Raw genomic sequence first — 21,609 nt, forward strand, 5'->3', positions numbered from 1 at the left:
ATCAGTCAGTCAGGGTGCTGATAACCATCTGCCTATTAGAAGGGTCACTAAGTCATTAACGTTTAGTCATTAACAGCTCTCAGTTTTTGTCTCTATAGCCTTAATTATGTACCCATCCATAAATTTTGGTGCCAATCAATACTGCCACACCACCTCCATTATACACTTCCTTATACAGTAGATGGGCACATGGAAGTACAATAAATCAACATGTCACTTATTAAATAGTGATACCCTGCAATGTCCTAGCAAAGGCACAAAGACACAAACGTATACATATGAGACCTATTAAAACTCACCATTTTATTATGATAATGTTATTTTGATATGTCAAAATTACAAGTGTGTGATGGAACATAAAAACAGTTACAAACATATGTATGCATATTTACATGACATTTATGAAAAGTAACACGCTACATCTGTAATAAAAAGAAAATACAACTATGATATGAGTTATTGACTATAAATTTTACATCGTATAGTTGGTATTTTCAAAAAAAGGGTGATAGAAGTACCTAGAATGCATATAAACCGTTATAACCGGAAATCAGCACTGTTAAAGTTTAGATGAACATTACAATGGATGTGAGGCACTTGTTGAGGTTGTCAGGGTGTGAGAATGAGCAGACAGCACTGCAAAGAAAAAGAAAAGATGCAGAAAAAGAAACAAAAAATCAGGCAGTGTTTATAGAAGAATTATCAGAAGAGTACCATTTATACTGCATTTTTTTTTTCCAAAAACACAAATGTTTTTTTTCCACTACCAAGAACTAACCACGGGATAGTTACATCATCAAGCGCTGGAAGGAGAAGAAAGAAGCTTAGCTACATACATCAGTGCACCCAAGCATCAGAGAAACTGGATAAAGAAACAACTCAACTGCTATGAAAAGTAAATTCTTTTTCATAAACAATACACTCAAGAAACATGTTTATATATGCATTTCTTTTCTGTTTTTTTTTTTTTTTTAAACCCAGACAAGTCAAGAATGTATGTCTTTCTGCATTCCATAGTTATGCACAGTTTCCAAGATTGAAGGAAGATAGACTACTGTATAGCAGCAAAGTGGTTAAAAACTGAAGTCATGTTTATGCAAAGTTAACGGATAGGTTTATAATAAAGACAAAATAAAAAAAGAAGACATGAAAAATCCAAACAAAAGTAGACATCTTGCATATAAAATACAGTACACGACATGGAGTTGCACTGTGCTAGATAATGCAGAATGAAACTTTGTGGCATTAAATACAGATTCTGTATAAATATTGGTAGTCCTATGGGTGTCCTACGTTTAGCTTCTCAGCCAGCAAGTTTTGTTATGGTTGCTTAAACCTTGGTTTAGGGTGGATGAAATATGAAAAGCAGTCCAATTCAATCTGGTGCAAAACAAAAGGCATGGGGAAAATGTATGCTCAGAGATGGGTGCACATACAAAACAAACATATCTAGACAGACAAAACAAAAACAAAGAGACAGATTTGTGATCTCAGGTTATATGGTATCAGAGAACTAGGTAATGTTTTAACAGTCTGAATTCTGTATTTTATTTTTTAATATATATATTTTTACCCTCAACATAATAAAATTAGTGATTGTTTCTAGCAGCTTCATATATCAAACTTTTTAAAAGTGGAACTGCCACTGCTGTACCCCTCAGTGTCCCCTTCCCACCGCTCTCAATACAAAACTAGAAAGAAACTCTATTTAAAAGCTTACTCCTCTTCTTCAGCTCCCTCTACTTTTCAATGTGAAATAATACTAAAAGGTGACCTATGTACATAGTGCTGTCAATGTCAGCTACAGTAATATACTGACAGCAGTGATAAATACAACTCTATCTTAAAAATTTAGACTGGGATTATTATTACGGTTTAAATATAGTGTTACTTATTTACATTACAAAAAAAAAAAAGAGAGTTTGGTACCTGGGGTAACTTTTAAAGTGTCATGTTACTGACTGCGAAAGAGGTTTCTTTTCTTTAAGTGATCATAGTTGCATAGAAAGTAAAGAATGTTGTTGCTTAGGACTGAAGGGGTCTGAAAATAGCAATTTGGATTTCCCCATGCGCAAGTTTTTAAAGAGTCATGGTCGCTTCTACTGTTGTGCAGTCAAGAACAGAAAAATTCTAGAGTGAAGATAAGCTCTGCTGGTAAATGCATCAACGGTGCTAATGCATCAGTGGGTTTTGCTCCTGGAGTTGTGTACTGGAGGCTGCAACGAGGTTCACAGAGTTCACATTTAAAGCTTTTAGGCGATCATGAAAACGGCATGCCAAAATCATAGACCTGTCTACTGCACTAATGAAAGAATACCATTATGATCAGAAAATGGTAGCGACATTTCTGAACCAAGGATTACTTTAAGATTACTAGAATAATATAGTTCTATTTAAATGTACAAAATTGAATTACTTAATGATTCTTCTTTTTAAAGATTTTGCCGCTTCAAAGATTTTTCATTAAACAAAAGCCAAATAGCTTTTTGCCATCTGTTGCATGATGCTTGCATGAACTCCAATATGCTTCCATCACTTGTAATATATCTTACAGCTCCAGTGCAAAACTAGGTGGTAAATGTTTGTATTCCAAACACTTTTGGGATAAACTTAATTTAAATTAGAGATAATGGGATTTTATTTGTCACTGAACTATTCCTTTACATTACGATTCTATTACTGGGAGAACATCCATTACTGAAAATGTTTTCACTTATGCGTTAGACCTCTGGTAATCTATACATAACACAGACCAATCTCATTGGATTTTTTTCCTCATCCATTTTGTGTAACTGTACATGACAGTTGAGAGGGGTACTTTTAGAGAGGTTCTCAGGAGTGAAACTGTTGTCCCTACACACAAGGGTTCCCACACCCGAGTCATCATTATGCTTTATGTGTGTGTGTGTGGGTGGGTGGGTGGTGGGGGGTTCTGTATGACACACAGTCAAACACAACTCACATATCACAAAAGAAGTGCAACACACATAAACTAGACATGGAAAAATTAACGTTCCGAAGTACTGGGTGACTCAACAGTGGGGTTCAGGAGATGCATTATATAAGGCTATACACATTTCAAACTAAGAAATGTTTGTTTAAAATTACAGTTGTTTATTCTTCGTAATGTGTATGGTATATTATTGTTAGGTGCACAACCAGGCACAGACAAACCATGAAGGTGTCCACAACGGCATGGAGTACTTAGATTCTCCATTTCAATCTAGGTGCTTTGATGAGGGGAGATTAGACTACTTAGAAGATCTACCATCAGCATGGCTAATGCTGAGGGAGCAACAATAGCCAGATTCTCTCACATAAGCCTAATTGTAAGTGCCTCTTTTACAACAAAGGGTGTGTGAGGGTCTCCTCATCTTCACCCAAACAATAACAATGACAAATAAAAAATAATAATAATTACTCCTACAAACAATTTGTTCAAATGAAAATCTAAAATTAAAAACTTGCTGGTTGAGCCAACTTTTTGTTTGGAAATGGTCTCTGAGCACAAAAGCTGAGGGAGAAAACAAAATGTTGTTTCATTCTGAAACGCACGCGCAACGGGGCAAACAACACTGACAGCACGGGGCAAACAACACCAGGAGAGCTGCAGCTGGGAGGTTGGTCTTGTGAATATTGGGCAACGGGGCACTATCTTCATTCCTGACAGTAGGACATAACTTTTTTTCTTTTTTTTATATCCCCCTTAGTCTTCTGAGGGAGGTGACCAATGTGTTACCAGTTTCCCTTCAGGATTAAATAATCCAATCATACTCCACTGGAATGCAAGTAAATGGTCCAAAACTATGTTGTCAATACGGGGATGGAAGTCCATTCGACATCTAAGAACCGTCAAAAAGCTATTTCAGACGACACCCTTCAAAAACAATGGTGTTACTGTACTTGAACGGTCATTGAAAAAGGCGAAACAAGGAAACGTATGTACATCCACCATAGACATAAGAAAGGATAAAACATCTCTGCACAGCTAAAACACAAGAAGGGACTTCCTGTTAATGTATCACTAGAAGCCATTTGGGTTACCTTATATGGAAGGGAAAAAAAACATACCTAGTGCACTTTTTCTTCTGTCTAAATGATTACACTGTCAGCGAATGCTTAAGTCAGAAAAGAAAGGCCACGGTTATCCAACTGCAAAGTCACAAGAAAAAGCAAGAACAAATCCCTTTTAGCATTTTAACTCATACAGTATATTTTTCTGTAAGCACAACTGGGTACGGAGTTCCATTTTTTGTAATTATCTTCATATGTTATGTTTTTTGATCTCTGTACAAAAAGGAAAAAATGACAGTATTCCTTCACGAAGATACACATTACTTTCATGAGTCTGAAATGGTGGCCTGTTTGTTTCCATGTTCAAGTTTATGCAAGTGTGGATGTTGAATGAGTGTGTGTAAGCCTGTGTGTGTGTGTGTTTGTGTGTGTGTTCAGAAATATCTCCACATCTGGTAATCCTGGAGCTTCTCCATTGCGCGTTGAAAGCCTCCGTTGACACAAAGAGCCTTCCAGATCCACTGAAGCCTTTCCTGTTGGGGCTTCCGCTGCGCCCCCCAAACAAATCTCTAAAAGCCTTCCCGACGGCCTGGAGCGGGAGAGAGGAGACCCCTCTCCCTCAACCCGTTTTTTTCCAAGGCCAACGGGGAGCAAAGAGGGACAAACTACAAAGATGCTGACGTTTTTTTGCTCTTCCGCACCACTCAGTCCTTTTTGTCGTTTGTTTTTTCCTAAATTCCGAGAAACAAAATCCTCCGTGGTTGCATCGTTGTTTTTTTTTTTTTATAATTCCCATAGGTGGGCACGTGGCGACTTTCCGCGCGGGAGGGGGGGGGGGGGCAAATGTTGTTGCCGCTCAGCCGGCCGCCTTGTGCTTGCCGCCGCAGCAGTGGCACGCCTCGCCGCAGTGGTGGCACAGGCGCAGCGGCAGGTAGCAGCACATACACGGCGCCACCAGCGAGAGCGCCAACAGCGCCGCCCAGCGCAGGCAGAACTGCTCGTCGGACGTGTCGCACGAGCAAGGGTCCGAGAAGTCGCCCTCAGAGTCGGACATGCAGTGGTAGAGCAGGCTCTCGGCGCACAGCATGCAGCTGACGCGGTGGATGCACTGCCGGATGGGGTCCGGTGCGTCCGGGCACTGGCCCCGCCGGTTGTCCTGCCGGTTGAACATCTCGCGGCAGTAGAGGCAGCGCGAGCGCTCGCCCTCCTCCCGGCGCCGCCGTGACGCCTTGCCCTTGAGCAGCGGCGACGGCTGTTGCGTCTTCACTGGCTCCTTGTGCCCGTGGCCGCCCCCGATGCCGCCCACCCCGCCGAGGCCTCCCCCCACGCTGCCCAGGGAGCCCTCTGGGTACAGGTAGGAGCAGGGCTTGGACTCGTGCTCGTCACGCTCAGCTTCCTGCCTCCACACCACCGGGTGGCGATAGTCCTCGTAGCCCCGGATCAGCACGTCCTTGCGGGGGTTGATGCGCACAATCTCCTCCTCATCTGGGTGGAAGGTGACGTGGCGCTGGGAGCTGAAGGAGACCTGGAGTGTGAGAGAGAGAGAGAGAGAGAGAGAGAGAGAGAGAGAGAGAGAGAGAGAGAGAGAGAGAGAGAGAGAGAGAGAGAGAGAGAGAGAGAGAGACTCTGAGCTGATGGTGCAGTGCAGACCGATTTGCAGAAGACACCCACACAATGATGCTATGAACATATGGCCATAACTCATCGCAGAACAATAACAAAGCTTTTTCCCCGCAGGGGCCTTTTCTTCTAGCAACACAGAAGATCTTAAATGTAGCTAGAGGTAGGGATTTACATTTAAGACATTCAACAAGTAATCTGAGAATAGATAAACAAGCTTAAGTGCTTTTGAAACTGTGCCCAATTATTATTTACATGGCCTACTTTTTAAGACTAGCCTACACAAACACTTCCTGATAAGAGTTGGATCGACACGTTTTAATACAGTCTACTCTAAACCAACAGAAAAATGCTCTTCAGCATGAGCAGGATGGAGAGCCTTGTGAGGAGGGACATCAGACCTGGGGTGGCAGGTAGCGGCGGTGGGAGGTGGGGAATTCATCGAAGGGCTGGGTGCGCACGTAACAGCCGCGGAGCTCGCTGGGCATCATGCCCCCGTGGGGTGAGAAGGGCTCCTTCATGGGGCTGCAGATGGAGGGTGGCTCTGTGGGCACCTGCAGCACGCACAATCAAACAAACAAACAAACACACAAACACCCAGTGAGAAGTGTGAAATCACTACACTTCAGACAGAACACACATTATTGTAGCTAAACCTATTACTACAAATTACTAATATACTACCCGGATATATTTGTGAGTATTTTTATGTTTTGTTAACATTTTACTATGAAAGATTCCACACCCCACTTTACTAAACCAAACAAAAGCAGCACAAACAAATAAACACACTCAAACGGAATAATGAGGAAAGGGCAAACATCTACAGCAGTCAGGTCAGGGAAAGCTAGGTACCAACACTATCAGGGTCAAATTCTTCTTTATAGGAAAGTTCTACTCATGTCTAACTTCAATGAGCACTGAATTGCTTACACAAAGCTGGAAAAAAGGCTAATGATGAGCGTATTTGAGATGAAGCCTTCTGCTGCCCACTCCCTAACTGTCCACAAGGTGGAGCTCTGTGCCTAGGAAACACGTGTGCTGCTGGATGACTCCACACCTTCTGTGTGAAGAACTTTCGAGTTCATGTCGTCCTTGCACACGTTCCTAGCATTTCTTTTTCCTTTTTTTCCCTTCTCCGCCTTTCTGTGGGTGGGTGGCAGAACTAGGGAGCTGTGACTGATGTACACCGAGAACCTTTGAACGTGCCAAATGCAAGAATCCATCACTCCCGACACCAGCGCATTCCTCCCAGTGACAAATCCCTTCTTCACCAGCTCCCAGACATCATTATTCTATAATACAGACTTTATCTAAATATGGCTGAAAGGACGAGAAAGGTCAAATTACGCACGCCTCCTAATATTCTGATATTTCATGGCACAGATGAAGGGAGGGATAGTGAGGAACTAAAAAGGAGATCAAATGCAAGAAATTAATTTTGTGCTTGCACATGTGCACACACAATATGATTTTGAATATGTAACCTTGATGCATAGAGAAGATGTTAAGAGTTGACTGCACTTGACCAGTGCAGTCAACTTTTTGACTGCAACTTTTTATGGTGGATACCGGTCAACACACACACCTACCCACCATCCTTCCTGACCAAATGTTCACTATGTCAATGACAACATGGGTCAGTGATGACTGCCTTACAGGTGAGGCATCCGGCATCATGAAGGACACCCATCTATAGATTGTCCACTTAGTTTCTGTGCCGACTTCTCTCGTGCTGCACCAGCGCTAGCTAGCATCAGAGGGAGGCCCTGTGTGTAAACATGTGCCAAACGGCTTTGTCTTTGCCCCCTCGCGCCGTATCTCTCGCACGCAAACACATGCAAACCTACTTGCGCACGTGTACGTGCACACTTTCACCCTTTCTATCTTTCTTTCGCCCCATCACACACACACACACACACACAGACGCCCACGCCACCCACGTCCTGGCTTCTTTGCGCTCCGTGTGGAGGAGGCTGCTGGCACTGGTTCGTCGATGCCGTGCTTTGTGTGTGTGTGTGTGTGTGTGTGTGTGTGTGTGTGTGTGTGTGTGTAGTAGCCCACGCCAGTGTTTTTAACGCACAGCGGAAATCTGGTTTGCTCCCAGCTGCTGCTACAGTAATTACTGTCCTGTGGTTGCTAAGAGATGCTTCCTTCGACTTCTTTTTTTTCACTCTCCTATCTCTCCCTCCCCCTTTTTTTTTCTTCGTTCTCTTTTCCCCCCACTCCGTCGTTCTCTGCCATTACTCCGTATACGTATCTCTATTCCCACCTATTCTGGAATGCAGCATGCCGTGTGAGTGTGCGTCACAGACAGAGCAGAGAGCATGGGGGAAGAGAGAGAGAGAGAGAGAGAGAGAGAGAGAGAGAGAGAGAGAGAGAGAGAGAGAGAGAGAGAGAGAGAGAGAGAGAGAGAGAGAGAGAGAGAGAGAGAGAGAGAGAGAGAGAGAGAGAGAGAGAGAGAGAGAGAGACAGACAGACAGAGAGAGAACGCACAAAAAAGAAAGGGAAACGTATGGACACGGAGTTAAAGCGAGAGCATGTGTGAATGAGCACATGAGTGAGTGAGGGAGAGCGTGGCCAATGAGTCTGCCGGGACAATGTCATAAACCAGATCCAGCTGGAGAAACGTTGCCCAGAACTTAAAAAGCCAGATGACAGCTGTGTGTGAGTGTGTGTGTGTGTGCGCGCGCAAATGTGTAGGAGTTTAGGGAGAAAAAAAGAGAGGGGGGGGGGGTGTATTAAAATGGGAAACAGACTTGGAGCTCTTCTAGCAGTCCAGATTTTTGCATGGTCCTACCCCTATATCAGGCAGATAGCGGTGAATGTGGACGCTCAAAAATAGCCAGCTTGTGGCTAACAGCTAACAACTCACAGCTAGCATCCTGGACATTATGGAGAAGAGTAGAGAGGCAGTCCAAAGCCCACAGAGCCTGGACACTCACACAACTAGCCACACTTAAGCCTCAATCCTATGACAACAGGTTGTGAAGTAGTTGAGCAGATGTGAATCTGTGGTCACACAGGAAGAGACATGAAAATAGAGAAGTGATTCAGGCTAAAATTCTCTCTTTTCTGTGAAAGACAAAGAGGCAAGTTAGAGGGGTATTGCATGTGTGTGGTTTACAGGATTTGCCTTTTTGATGAAACTGTTGAGACTGATAAGACCGGCATAAACACAAGCTTAACTTTGGCTCACCACTTCCTAAACAGGGTTTAGAACATCCAGCTTAAAAATCCCTCAAAGGTTCAAAAAAACACAGGTCTTGACTGCGCCAATTAAAATGATCACTACCTCCCAAATCACGAATGGATGATGTCTTTACAACATCCAGAACGACAGAAAGAGTAGCAAAGGAGTTTGTGAGAGGAGAGAGAGAAAGCGCTGAAGCCAACAGGGCCCCTTGGCTGCAGTTAAGATGGCTGCAATCACACAGGGAAGAGAAGGGAAGAGCGAGACTCAACGCTCCTGTTCCCAGTGGTCCAACCTTCTGGCTGCTCCGTTGGTTCACATGTGTGGGGCTATCGCAGGCATTCACACAACTCTGTGGCATTCCTGCTAAATAGCCCATGTGTGGCTCTTTCAGGCCAAAAAAATCGGCTGCTGGTGAATTTATCCAGCAGCTCATGGAGTTCCATGGGAGAAGCGTTCCTTCCCCCTTACTCGCGCTCTCTCTCCCTCACATTAGACTAGATTGTGGGCTCACTCTCCTCTCTCTGTGCAACTTGGCAGCAGAAGAAATGGCTTTATCAGAGAGCATCAATGCCAAAACGGTGTCAGAAACAGGCACTGTGTTGCACAGTGACATGTTAAATCACTGTGTGTGCATGTGTGCTTTTATGTGAGTGTGTGTGTGCGCGCCCTTGATGGTGTGGTGTGTGTGTGTGTGTGTGTGGGGGGGGGGCTTAGGTCACTGCTGGGCTGTGGGTGTTGAGCAGGAGGAAGACTGTGGTCTGCAGTCACAAGGAGACGGCAGGATGTGGGTCTTGGTGTGTGTGTGTGTGTGCGTGAGTGTGCGCGGGGTGGGAGTTATTTGAGCCTTTGCTGCTCCAGAGCTGCAGCTGGACTGTGAGACAATGTGTGTGCGAGTATAAGTGTGTACGAGTGTGCATGTTGGAGGGGGTGGTAAGGCCACGGTTCCAGATGCCAGGGCACTAACGTCTCTGAGCTGTGAAAACGCATACCATACCTGGGCCTGGGTCAAATCAGATTACACAAGTCTCTCCCAGTGACCAAGACAATATGAGCATGAAGCTGCCAACCCTTTCAGTATGCCAAGTGATATGTTTTTTTTTTTTTTTTTTTTTAAATCACAATCTTCAGGAAAAAATGTTTCATGATCCATGTTTCATATACCATGAATGTGATCTGATTATTAGAAATGATAGAAATGAGAAAAAGAGGAACTAGGAAACCACAAACACCTTCACACTTCTAGAGGGCAAGATAAAAAAAGAAAGCCATTTTAATTAGTTTACGGTCGAATTTCGAGAAAAGGGCTTTGGCTTTGTGCCAGCTGGTGCTTGTGTCGTTTCGTGGTCTGCCTGTGTGCGGCTTTCGCTCTGAAACACTGCAGCGCTTCGGTGACTAAGTGTTTCGTCCGTTCCCAGGCCTGCAACCCTGCGTGCAGTCTGATGCCATGTCACCATGGCGACACTCTCGGCAGCTTTGCTGCCGCTGCCTCCCCCTGCCTGCTCTTCTGCCGCCTAGCAACAGTCGAGCCACTGGGCTTCCTGTATCATTGATCTCAGGTGATCTCCGCAGGAGCAGCTTTTCCCAGCGATGTCTCTGCGAGCTCTGTGAATGAAGAGAGCAGGAGGAGGGGGATGGCTACCGCTGCTGTTGCTAACTAACCAACACCCCCTCGCATTCACATTTTCTGTAATACATTCATCCATTTAGTACACTGCTTACATCTTTGCTTCATAAACACTGCTCATTGAGAAGTAAATCAAATTCCAGCCAGAATTACTGTACACCGATAAGGATCATACAGTGTTTATTTCAAAACAGGTCTTGTCCAAATGCCAAGGGTCAACACATTGCAACTGAATGTACTCCTCACATTCAATTGATATGCTAACAACTTGAACTATTATGGCAATTTCATTAGCACAGAATTGTGGTGAAAAACAAAAACAGATAGAAGGTTGTTATTTCGTACTAAGATGACAAGTGATGAACGTTTTTTGATGGTGCCTTAGTCCCTCTCCCCTGCATTGATTTGACATCTGTCTTTTAAATACAGCGGACAATGTGTGTCAAAGCTCAAATCACACTAAACCTCATGAGTTTACAAATAACAATATGACCAGGGTTTATGATAGCCAGTAATTGCTAGCTTTAAATATCCAGTAATAATGCTTATACCAAACTAAACAAAACAGAATGTATCCAATCATGTTTCATTTTCTTTGAAGCTTCAGGTTGAGCTCCACCCTACAGAGCCTTTAGCACCACATCAGAAGTGGCAACAAACTGAAAATCTCATTTGGATTGTCAGAAACATCAGAATCCAGCTAATCAAAATGGTTCTATTTCTACAAGGTGGTCTAATCTATTGGAAATATCAGCAGCTCTCCCGATTTGTTTGATAGAAAAATTCAGACATCTATCTATTTATATATTCACAAATTTAGCTGCCTATCTTATATACATTACAGTTGCATTTGTAACATAGATTGCTATTTAAACAACTAGATTACGGTACCCAAAAAGTTTTGGATATCGAGAACTCAACAGGACACACCAGATGCCAGACAAACTAGTTTGTGACACAACAGATCACAACAGCGTGTTTGTGTTCTGAAGGCCAAGGAGAGGCAATGTGCCTATGGCGCCAATGCACTGGTCAAACTGCAGTCTGAGAGCACTGGAAAACTAAAATGCAGCCAATTTACTCACAAGATACCAGGTTAAAGTGCCGCGCCAAGCACAATCTCACACTGTATCAGATATCCCCCACAAATCTTTGATCATCTTCATATTGAAATAAAAGCATGCACTATGGGACAGAAGCCAAGGGGATGAGTGGACTTCCCTTACTAAAGAGACCAATGGTTTAGTTTTACTTAAGGGACGTGGAGGATTGCAATGAAGTATTCTGTCAGTTCAGACTTATTTATCAAGTCCATGTATTGACCATCCTGTTGCTAACCATTTGGGCAAGAGCAAGGTAAAAGAGAGTAAATTATGAGAACTGTTTAAATTCAACTTTAATATCTCCAAGATTAAAGTAAATCTCCACATAGCACTTTGTATAGGCCTCTCTACACCTAATGTTGTGGCATATTAAAGTGTAATTCCAGCGAAAATTGACCCAAGGGTGTTTTTCTGCATTAAAATACATCAAATAAGTGGAGACCGTATTTTTTGTTGATCAACCATTACAGAGCTTGCTCCGGTATACACTATAGCCCCAAATAGCAAACAGTGGATTAGTTAAGGGCCATGAGCGAAACGCTTCCCAAATAGCATTTTTTAACCAGTAATATTGTTCAAAACAGCATCAAACCTCATCAGTAGCTTGCTCAGGGTCCCTACACATAAAACGAAGCACCAACAACGTAGTTAGCAAACCCAGAGTTTATTACAGAAGACTAAAAGAACACTTACCAACTGTCCCGTCCGACCAAGTCCGTATAAGGCATTTTCCTTCCGGCAATAAACGTCATGCTCCATATGAGATCTCAGTCTTCTGTGAGATTAAGTCTTCTGTAATAAACTCCGGGTTCGTTAACTACGTTGTTGGTGCTTCATTTTATGTTTAGGGACCTTGAGCAAGCTACTGACAAGGTTTGACGCTGTTTTGAACAATATTACTGGTTAAAAAAATGCTATTTGGGAAGCGTTTTGGTCATGGCCCTTAGCTAATCCAATGTTTGGTATTTGGGGCTATAGCGTATACCGGAGCCAGTTCTGTAGTGGTTGATCAACAGAAAATACTCCGTGGCCTATTTGATGTGTTTTAATGCAGAAAAACACCCTTGGGTCAAATTTCGCTGTAATTACACTTTAACATTTATTGGTGATTTTAAGTATTTGGGGCTCCAGTGACACAAAACCCAAAATAAAAAAATAAAAAGTTCTCTCATTGTCTCCATCTGCAGTGAGTTCCAGGCTAGACACACAAAGCCATAAGAGTCTAAAGCCTTACCTGTAGTCCATCTTCAGGAGTGTCTGAGTCGCTGTACACTGGACAACCTGTGGAGGAAAACATGCACAGAGTTAGACATGACTTTAGCTATTCACATTTAAATATTAGCATGGAAGAGCCTGCTATAAGGGACAATTACTCCATCAGACTAAATGAGAGACGGCTCAAGTGACTGACTCTGGAGACTCTGAGACCATTTCAATCTGCAGTAAATCACATTCCTCTCTGAGGGTGAGTGAGGGGAAAACTATCCCAACATTCTTAGTAACATTGCAAGCAGGCTGCACAGAGAAAAAGTTGCCTGTATTGTAGCATTTCATGTTCAGAGTTTAGGCCATGTTGACTGAGTGGATGGTTAGCAACAACAACAAAAAAGAGGCAGGGAGAGGGTCAGTGGGAATTTTGCTAGAAAAAGAAAAATAGAAAAAGGAAAATATCAGGGAAAAAACAGTTAGTGGTTTGTCTGCACAGATATGCCTCGAATTTTAGACCATATACTTGATCTTGTGCATTGGCAGATAAAGTAGTGAATGAGGGGGGAGAGAAAAGAGAGAGACAGACAGACAAAAGAAGAGAAAGAACGAAAGGCTGAAAGATCGAGAATGAGAGAGAGGCCAAGAGACAGAGCAAGACAAAAAGCAGTAGGAATAGAGAGAAAATGAGTGAGAGTGAAGGAAAGGGAGGGGTAGAGAGAGAGAGAGAGAGAGAGAGAGAGAGAGAGAGAGAGAGAGAGAGAGAGAGAGAGAGAGAGAGAGAGAGAGAGAGAGAGAGGCTTCAGCTTCAGGCTCCCTGCAGCACGACTCCTCCAATGCCAAGCCACTGTTCTGGATGAGCCATGTGCGCCGTTGCCGTGGTAACAGAGCCGTGCATAGCTGACACACACTGCGGGTCCGGGCAGCGGTGCGATGCAACAGGAATACAGAGGAACCTGCTCACTCTCTCGCGTTCTCCCTCCCTCCCTCTCTCCCTTTTTCTCTAGCTCGCGCGCTCGGGCAGCATTACACAACACGCCCGTGCCTTAACTACTCAAGAGACGGACACTGGTTGCCTGGCTGGCCCGCAGCTCTATGCTGAGGCGCTTCAATGTGGCCACTTCAGCGGACTTGGCCCTCGGGAAAAAAAATATCACAACAGAAACGCCACATTGACAAAGTCCAGAGGATAAAATGTTCACTCCAAAACAACCCCCTCAGCACACATTTTTTAGAACTAAAAGCTGTTCAAAGTCAAACATCCCTCCTAGTGCAGATTACACAAACTAAGATTTTGGAGCTAACTAGGAAAAGAACTCCTAAAAATAGGCTGTTTGTGGTATAGAGTCTGAACTCCAAACAAATGTCGTAAGTAGACATAAATGTGTGCTAAATATCTATCTATTTATTTACAAGGATGTAGAAACATTTGTTTTCAACACTAAGAGTAATTGGCCATCCCACCACAACAAGATTGAAGATGACCTCAAATGTCCCAAGTCTCCTGTCCAGCTGATGTGATATCCATTTCAAACAAAAGGGCAGCATCATCAGGTCCAAAGTGTGAGTGTAGAGGAGTCCATGGCCTGGCCAGATGTTGTGCAACATCGGTGTGGTGCAGGGGGTCTGCTGAGCAGGCTGTTTCCATGCTAACCACTAGCCTCACTGTTTCACTTTCCTACTCTCAATGCTGTGAGCACCTGACAGTCCCATGACATACTCTTTCCCTTTCCATGTTCTTCTGTTGATCGTTCAACTGATGGGCAACATCCCAGACATTGATATAGTCCAGTGGTCTCAAACTCCTGGCACACAAGACAGCCCCTTGGTCAATTTGGATTTCTAAAGAGATTCAGCCTGCACATCAATTTTGTGTTCCGCTAAGCTACTGAACTGACGAAAAAATATTCTAAAGCACCATTACACCACCAAACCTAAAAGAGCAGCTTATGAGAAAATAGACAACAACGTCTCTCAGTAGAATTTTTCCCCAGAGCCAGAAAAGAATGTGATACAGTTGTGAAGCTATAATATGGAAAGCAAAGCCATAGCCAAATTAATTTAATGAGGAACACTTTCTGAAAGACTGAAAGTTACTGTTGCAGGTTGTGGATATTCTGCCCAGAAAAGGCATGTTATTTAGAAAGTAAACATCAGTCTCCAATAACCATGACAACAATGGCAGAACATACAGTACAAATTGATGGACAGGTGTGCACTAAAGCAAGAGTTGCTAACATTCATTCACTTAATAAAAGAGACATAGGCTAATGTCAAACCTATACTAAGCTTTGCTAGGCACAGGGTCATTATAGGTCTCAAGATAGACAGAAAGACAAGTACAACAAGCCTAGATCAAAATTAAATTATTGAAACATCCAATAGCCTGCATTGGTGCCAGTAAACAACTGACAAAGTTAAATGTTTTGCCATCCTAAAAATTCAACCTGTTTGGTATTTGTAACTACCCGAAAAGAGATTCCCAATACTTTGAATCCCAAAACTGAGGCTTTGTATGACTTCGGGGGGACAGCTTTCTTCACTCTTGCCAGCCCAGTCTAAAGATGCCATTTTCATAGATCACAGACTTATTTCCGTCTAACATATGCAGAAGATGTAGCCTCATGAAGATTGCGGCCCCAATCAAACAATTACCCTTCATATCCTCTTGCCTAACTTGGGACTTTGTTGCTTAGTGTAGATTGACAGAATGACTGTGCGTCCCTGGTACCAGAGACCATAGGAAACGTTACTTAGAAGTTTAACATGGTAAAGACCCACCTTGCTTAATGTCCTCCAGGGCTCGGCGTATACCCCTGTCGAAGGCTCGCGCGTCAGCCGGACTCTGAAAGGTCAGGCCAAACTTCTTGTTGTCAATCCGCCAGTGGTGGAAGATGGGATTGACTTTGTTGTAGACCAAGTCCCTCTTGATGTTACACTCCAGCACAATCTGAACATAAAAAGGGACATGAGGCTTACACTTGGGCCTTTTCATGATCAGAGTCACCACTCAGTTATTGGAGATGGAATACAAAAAACATGTGGCTGACACATTGTAGATTACAGTAAAGGTATAATTTCATTAATATGTTAAAAAAAAGACAGCAGTCTGTGCAATGGTACTGATACTTTCATTGTGACGCCTGAATTCTAAATTTGGAATTCAGCATTTGGAAGTCCTCCATATGCCACACTACTAAGGAATATTAATTGTTAAGTCTCAGGCAATGGTATGGGGCCTATGAAAGCAGTCAAAGCCTGCGTTCAAAAGCCCATTATTAATAAAGACCTTTCAATTGGCTCCAGGCCTTCCTATGAGCAGATGAAATGAAACCAGAGATGCCTATTAGTCTTTGGGGCTTAGTGTGCGAGTGTGCTTGGTGAGTGTGTGTGCCTGTGGTGTCGGTATGCAGTTCAATGTGTATGTGCATGTGTGTGTATGTATAGCATTCTCAAATAGAGCAAAACAACCCCTGTGTAGCTTTCTCCTCAGAGTAAAGCATGTCATTCAAAGCAAAGTTCCCTCCCTTTTTGACGTTGACGCACAACATACTTTTGCATTTGTCATAATTCAAACCCAAACAAGGAGCAACTAAGCCCAAAGCCCCAGAGGGGGTGGCTTTCAAACAGGGCCTCCAGAGCATTTCTAACTTCAAAAGCCGGAGGTGTCAGGAGGTTGGCTAACCCCTCAAATAAACTGACTGTAAGTGGATTAGGGCCAGTAAATGCCCTAATGCAAGGGCTAGGCCAATCTGCTTGTAATGTGAGCTGGTTAGTCCTCTGGGCGCGCGCACACACACACACACACACACACACACACACACACACACACACACACACACACACACAATCGCCATGCTAATCTGCGTCGCCCGCTAAGGCTAACTGTGCAGGTTAGCTGGGTACTGCAAACAGGGGCAGGTGCACGTGCACGCTAATAGTTTTGCTCTGGTGTTTTTGGAGTGTGTGTGTATGTGTGTGTGTGTGTGTTTGAGTGTGTGCATATGTAGCCTGTGTGGCTGGGTGAGTTGAGCCCTATGTTTACTCAGTCGCGCACAGGGCCGGGGTGTGTGGGGCGAGGCTGGGTAGTTTACGGGTGGGGTGGGGGGGGGATCTACCAGGCAGCCTGATTGTGAGGGCGAGACTGAGTGGAGCCAGGGAGAGTCAGGTGAGCACAGGCGCAGCAGAGGAGGAAGTATCCCCGTTACAGCATACGAGGACGACACTCTACACCGCATTCCACCAGGCGGGGAGAGCCACGGCGCAAAATGAGGAAGAGAAAGAGAGAGGGGTGGAAACACAACAGCAGAAACCCTGACTGGGGTGAACTAGACATGGTGTCCTTTGGAGGGTGTGTGTAAATAATGTATGTATGAATGTGTGTGTGTGTGTGTGTGTGTGTGTAAAAGAGGGAGCGAGAGAAGCAATGGAAAAGACAGATAGAGAGACTGTAGCTGAATGGGATTCCAGCTGAGTGTCCATAGCCGCTGTGTTCAGCACTGGGATGGAGGGGGGGGGCTCACCGAGATGAGTGATGGCCAGTGGACCCACAGTCGAATCATGGAAGCACAGGACCAGCAAGGACTCTCCCAGAAATCACAAGCATCCACAGCTCAAATGATCATTCTCTCTTTTTTCTTCTTTAACTTCCTTATTTCAATACCCGTTATGGTTGCATCGTTTAGTGCTCCAATCTGTGATGGACCCCCCCCCCCCCCCCATTTCCCATTAAAAGCTATTTGACATGTAGTAATTGTGTAGCCAATTAAGCTCGAGTCCTTAACATGGGAACATTAAGTGAGTGCAGGCACACTGGGAGGCTATATTTGGCACCAGCTGACTCATCAGTACACCCTGTACCGCATCGTTACACACGTGTAGGCAGATCGCCCCTCCGACACTGTTGTCATCAGCTCTCGCTCTCTCTGTCCCTCTCTTGCGCCGTCTTAGTCCTTGAGTCAGGGTCTGTCTTTGCATATTCAAGTCTTCTTGCTGGTCTCTTTTTTTTTGTATGTCTTTGCCTTTGTCCCTTCCATTATTTTGCTCATTCTCTCCTGTCTCTTTCACACTGTATCCTCTAATCTATGCCTGTGTGTGTGTGTGTGTGTGGTTGTTTTCCCTATCAGCAAAAAATGGAAGCATTTCTAAAGGAGAAAATGATCGTGATCATCTGAGCACATTCTCTTAGAGCTGGTTTGCAGCAAGACACCTCATGAGTAACCTCAGGCTCGGTAAATAAAGTGCATCCAGCATGTTACCACTAGTGTTCACGCGTGCCCTTTCTTCCTCCCTGGCCCTTGTTGCGTGACAGTTTTGAGTTTAGCTACAGTAGATGCTGTCCTAACTGGGAAGGCTAGTGGAGAGGCTAATCCCGTACACAGGGCTATGTTTGTAAAGGGTTACAATACATTTCCTGTGTCCTCTTCTGCAGCTCCACAACACTTAAATACTGCGGCAGAAGCAGGGACGAGGCAGTGAATCATCCTTTTTGAACTCCCCCGTGAGCCGTGCAGAACAGAAACGCAGTGAGCTCTATCGGGGGCTTGTGAGCGTAAAGAAACAGCTACTACCGGGTAAATCTAATCCAGGCCTGGATTCACCTCATGCGTCCAGCCAGCCCATGAGCAATCCTCAACCCCATGTACGCACATAAATGCAAGCAAGCAAGCAAGCAAGCAAGCAAGCACATACACAAACACACACACATTCTCACACACTCACATTCACACACAGGGAGTCTCGTTTGCTTGATGAGATCACGCTAGTTTACCCAGGAACTGGCAGCAATTCTCAGGTACCTGTGCTGTGGAAGAGAGCCAAAGGCTCACTTCCTCCGGGGGTTGAGGATATGACGCCAAAGCGTCACCCTTATGGCTGTGCAACTCCTCACCCAACAAGCACACTTTCGACTGGGTGTAGATCTAGAGTGGTGCCTGCATGTGTGAGGTAGGTCACGTGGGACAGCGTGCTGAGGTATGTGTGAAAGTTGTAGGCACGACTCAGCGCAGCTTACCGACTTGTCTTTGAGCCGCTCCCCCTGGATAAGGAAGTCGGCCCCACCGCCACTGCCATTTCCACCAGTACTCCCATTGCCGCTGCCGCTGCTGTCGTCAGTCCGACTGACTCTGTGGACAGTGACGCAGCTCAAGCCTCCACCCCCCAGGGGGAGCCACCCTCCGCTGGAGTCGTCCCGTGTCATCACCACTGCTCTCACACGTGCGTAACTGTCACTGTGGGGAGAAAGACGGAAAATATATATATATATAAATTATATATAGCGCATACAACAACTACATGCAAATGTGCACATGTCTAGGTTCACATGACAGTAAGAAGGATCGATGACTACTCTAAATGCCATATGAACACAATATAGTTTCCAGAGGGAAACATAAACCTCACACAATTTAGGCCTACATCTATTGTGCTCAACAAGACTTAAAAACATTGAGACATTTTTATTTTTTTATTATTAAGGAATGGTACGCAGGGGTCTTAAGCAACTAGTTTTGGCATCATAAACAAATGTATCTTGATATATGGCCATGTGAAAGACACACCAGTCGTTCTCACCAGCTGCTGAGGACTTGACCAACAGAATTGCCAAAATAGACTCATTAGCATGCTAACAAGCTTTTATCTGTGTGGTTGTTGGTGTTTGCATGGTTTTGCATACCTTTTAGATAGTTGCCTGGCTAGTTTTATACCAAACACTTTTTAGTGCTACGTTAAGCATGATTTCCAGCATTGTACTAAATTGCTGTATGACTGACTGGAGAATTTCACTCGTGTGCCACTGGAAAATGCTCAAAGTTCACAGCAAGCAGCCTTTTACAGATCCCCTAGTGACACATTAAGGAAGGTGGGCAGAGAAAGGAGGGGGGATTTGACCTCTGAAGACATCCTATGCAACGTGCCACTAATGTTACATCAGCTGCTTTTTTATCTTGTAGAAAATTGATGGTGACAGCAGGATGCACCCCCCCCCCCCCCTCTTCCGTGGCCAAACCGGTCAGAGAAGCGCTAATTAGGGAGGTCAATAACTCAGAGGATAGTTTCCAATAGTGTGCTCAACCATGTGAGAAACTAATGCGAATGAAACAAACTAGCTTTTATGTAACATCAGCACAGTGGCACAGGGACGAGGTTCCCATCGGTTAGAAATTAACCTTGCTTATCCGCCTTTCTCTTATTCCTGTCCTATAAAAACTGCTACTTGTCTGGTGACTGTTTACCAACCTTCCGCTCAAGATCAATGGCCTGGTTAATAAAAACAGGGCAGTTGTTCTGGCCACCAAAGTCAAACAGGGTCACACAGCCTTAAAACACCCCAACGACAACAAAAAAATGAGACGGGTGTGGAGATAGTTAGTTTCTGACACTTCAGAATTGAAAATAGAGAGAAAAATAAATATCCATTCAAACTGTTTCAGTCTTAATCTATTTTGCTACAACATAGGTGTGCATCAGTGACAGTGTCTTTAATGCCACGTTGTCCACAGTTTTGAACAGGACACCATTTCCAATGTTTCCCAAATCTTAGCTAGACTGAGTGTGGATCAGAGCAGCTAAATAAAAAAATGAAAAAAGTAGTAAATTAAAATACTATCGATGAAAGCATCATTCTTTAAATTCATTCTGAAATGTGCTAAGCCTCTCCTGGAGCTGACAGCATGTTCCTTCACATTCTTCCTTTTCAGGTGGTCGAAGAGATTTGTCATTTTACCTCCGGAAGTCTCAACTTTTTCCCAAAAAAGTTCACAGATAAATTTGCTTAGAGAAATATGTGACTGTGGCCGAACTATTGCCCCACTACTTACTATTTTCTGGCACCGGCTCCTCAGCCTATGAATGACACGTGACATAATTTGCCCATTAGATGGCTATGCTGGCCATCATTCTGTTGGTTTGTCAACACACCATGTGTCCACTAAATGTTTATGTGACGCTTGAATACATTAGGAAGCCGTAAAATGTCACAATCTTGCCTGAAAAATAGATTGTGGACGTCTGCATGTCCAATTGCCACACTCTCTTGTGACTCATTGTTATGCTCCACTGTATGAACGAAGGAAAAAGATGGACAGATAAAAAAGTCAGGCCTTTTTTTGCTTTGGGACTCTTTTCTTGTTTAGTAAGCAAAAGATCCACTCTCATATCCCCCTTGCAGAGAGAAGTTCACCTCAGGGGAGAAGGGCTGAGGGAGGGGGGAGGGGTCACTTCCTCCTCGAGACCTCTCACGCCTGCAGTTTCTGACCGACGTGCCTGAAGTCACAGAGACATGAGAACAGGGCGGGAGAGTCGGCGCCGGGAGCCTCGAAGGTAAGGCTTGGCTGGGTCTCCACACACCAGCGAACACAAACACTCCCCTCCCCACCAAAAAAAAAACAAAAAAACAAACATACCACATACAGCCAGTCTAACAAGAGAAGCTGTCACTCACACAGCAGGGGAGCAGCAGAGATGCTGCTCAGCCATGACCAAGGAACAATGACCATGACCTGGCTGCTTTAAACATGCGCATGTAGATATGTGCATACACACACACACACACACACATTGCTAAGCATTCAATCACAAAAAAAATTACCAACCCAAATACATGAAAGGGTTCCCCTACTTTACCATTCTCTATATGCCCTTGTGTAGCTGACGCAAACACATTAGGGGAGGGGGGGGGGGAACAATAATCCTGTGACTCCAACTGAGTCTCCATATTGTGCGCTTCCTGGTTTTGGCATCCACCATCTTTGACGTCAGACTGGAGGTTTATCAAATCATCATGGTGGGACAGTCGCTTCTTGTGCCTTAAAATAGCCCGATTTCCAAGCACACACGTGAGCATC

The 21,609-nt window shown here is 44.2% G+C and overlaps 1 protein-coding gene across 1 annotated transcript in view; it reads right to left on the reverse strand.

Annotated features, from left to right (window-relative positions):
• Window positions 1-281: 281 nt before the first annotated feature.
• Window positions 282-21,609, reverse strand: part of spred1 (sprouty related EVH1 domain containing 1) — a 33,733-nt gene continuing 12,405 nt past the window's right edge. Inside the window, exons 2-6 of the mRNA XM_076299539.1 lie at window positions 18,777-18,993; window positions 15,545-15,713; window positions 12,792-12,838; window positions 6,036-6,188; window positions 282-5,539 (exon numbers count right to left, since the gene is read on the reverse strand). Coding sequence (XP_076155654.1) covers window positions 4,871-5,539; window positions 6,036-6,188; window positions 12,792-12,838; window positions 15,545-15,713; window positions 18,777-18,993 — 1,255 coding nt within the window. The 3' untranslated portion in view covers window positions 282-4,870. The remainder of the gene's footprint in view (window positions 5,540-6,035; window positions 6,189-12,791; window positions 12,839-15,544; window positions 15,714-18,776; window positions 18,994-21,609) is intronic.

Source organism: Alosa pseudoharengus, unplaced genomic scaffold (assembly GCF_046254945.1).
Source record: "Alosa pseudoharengus isolate Yale_2024_CS ecotype anadromous, Long Island Sound unplaced genomic scaffold, YU_APseudo_1.1 YU_APseudo_1.1_scf_22, whole genome shotgun sequence".
In the NCBI taxonomy this organism is placed as follows: Eukaryota; Metazoa; Chordata; class Actinopteri; order Clupeiformes; family Clupeidae; genus Alosa; species Alosa pseudoharengus.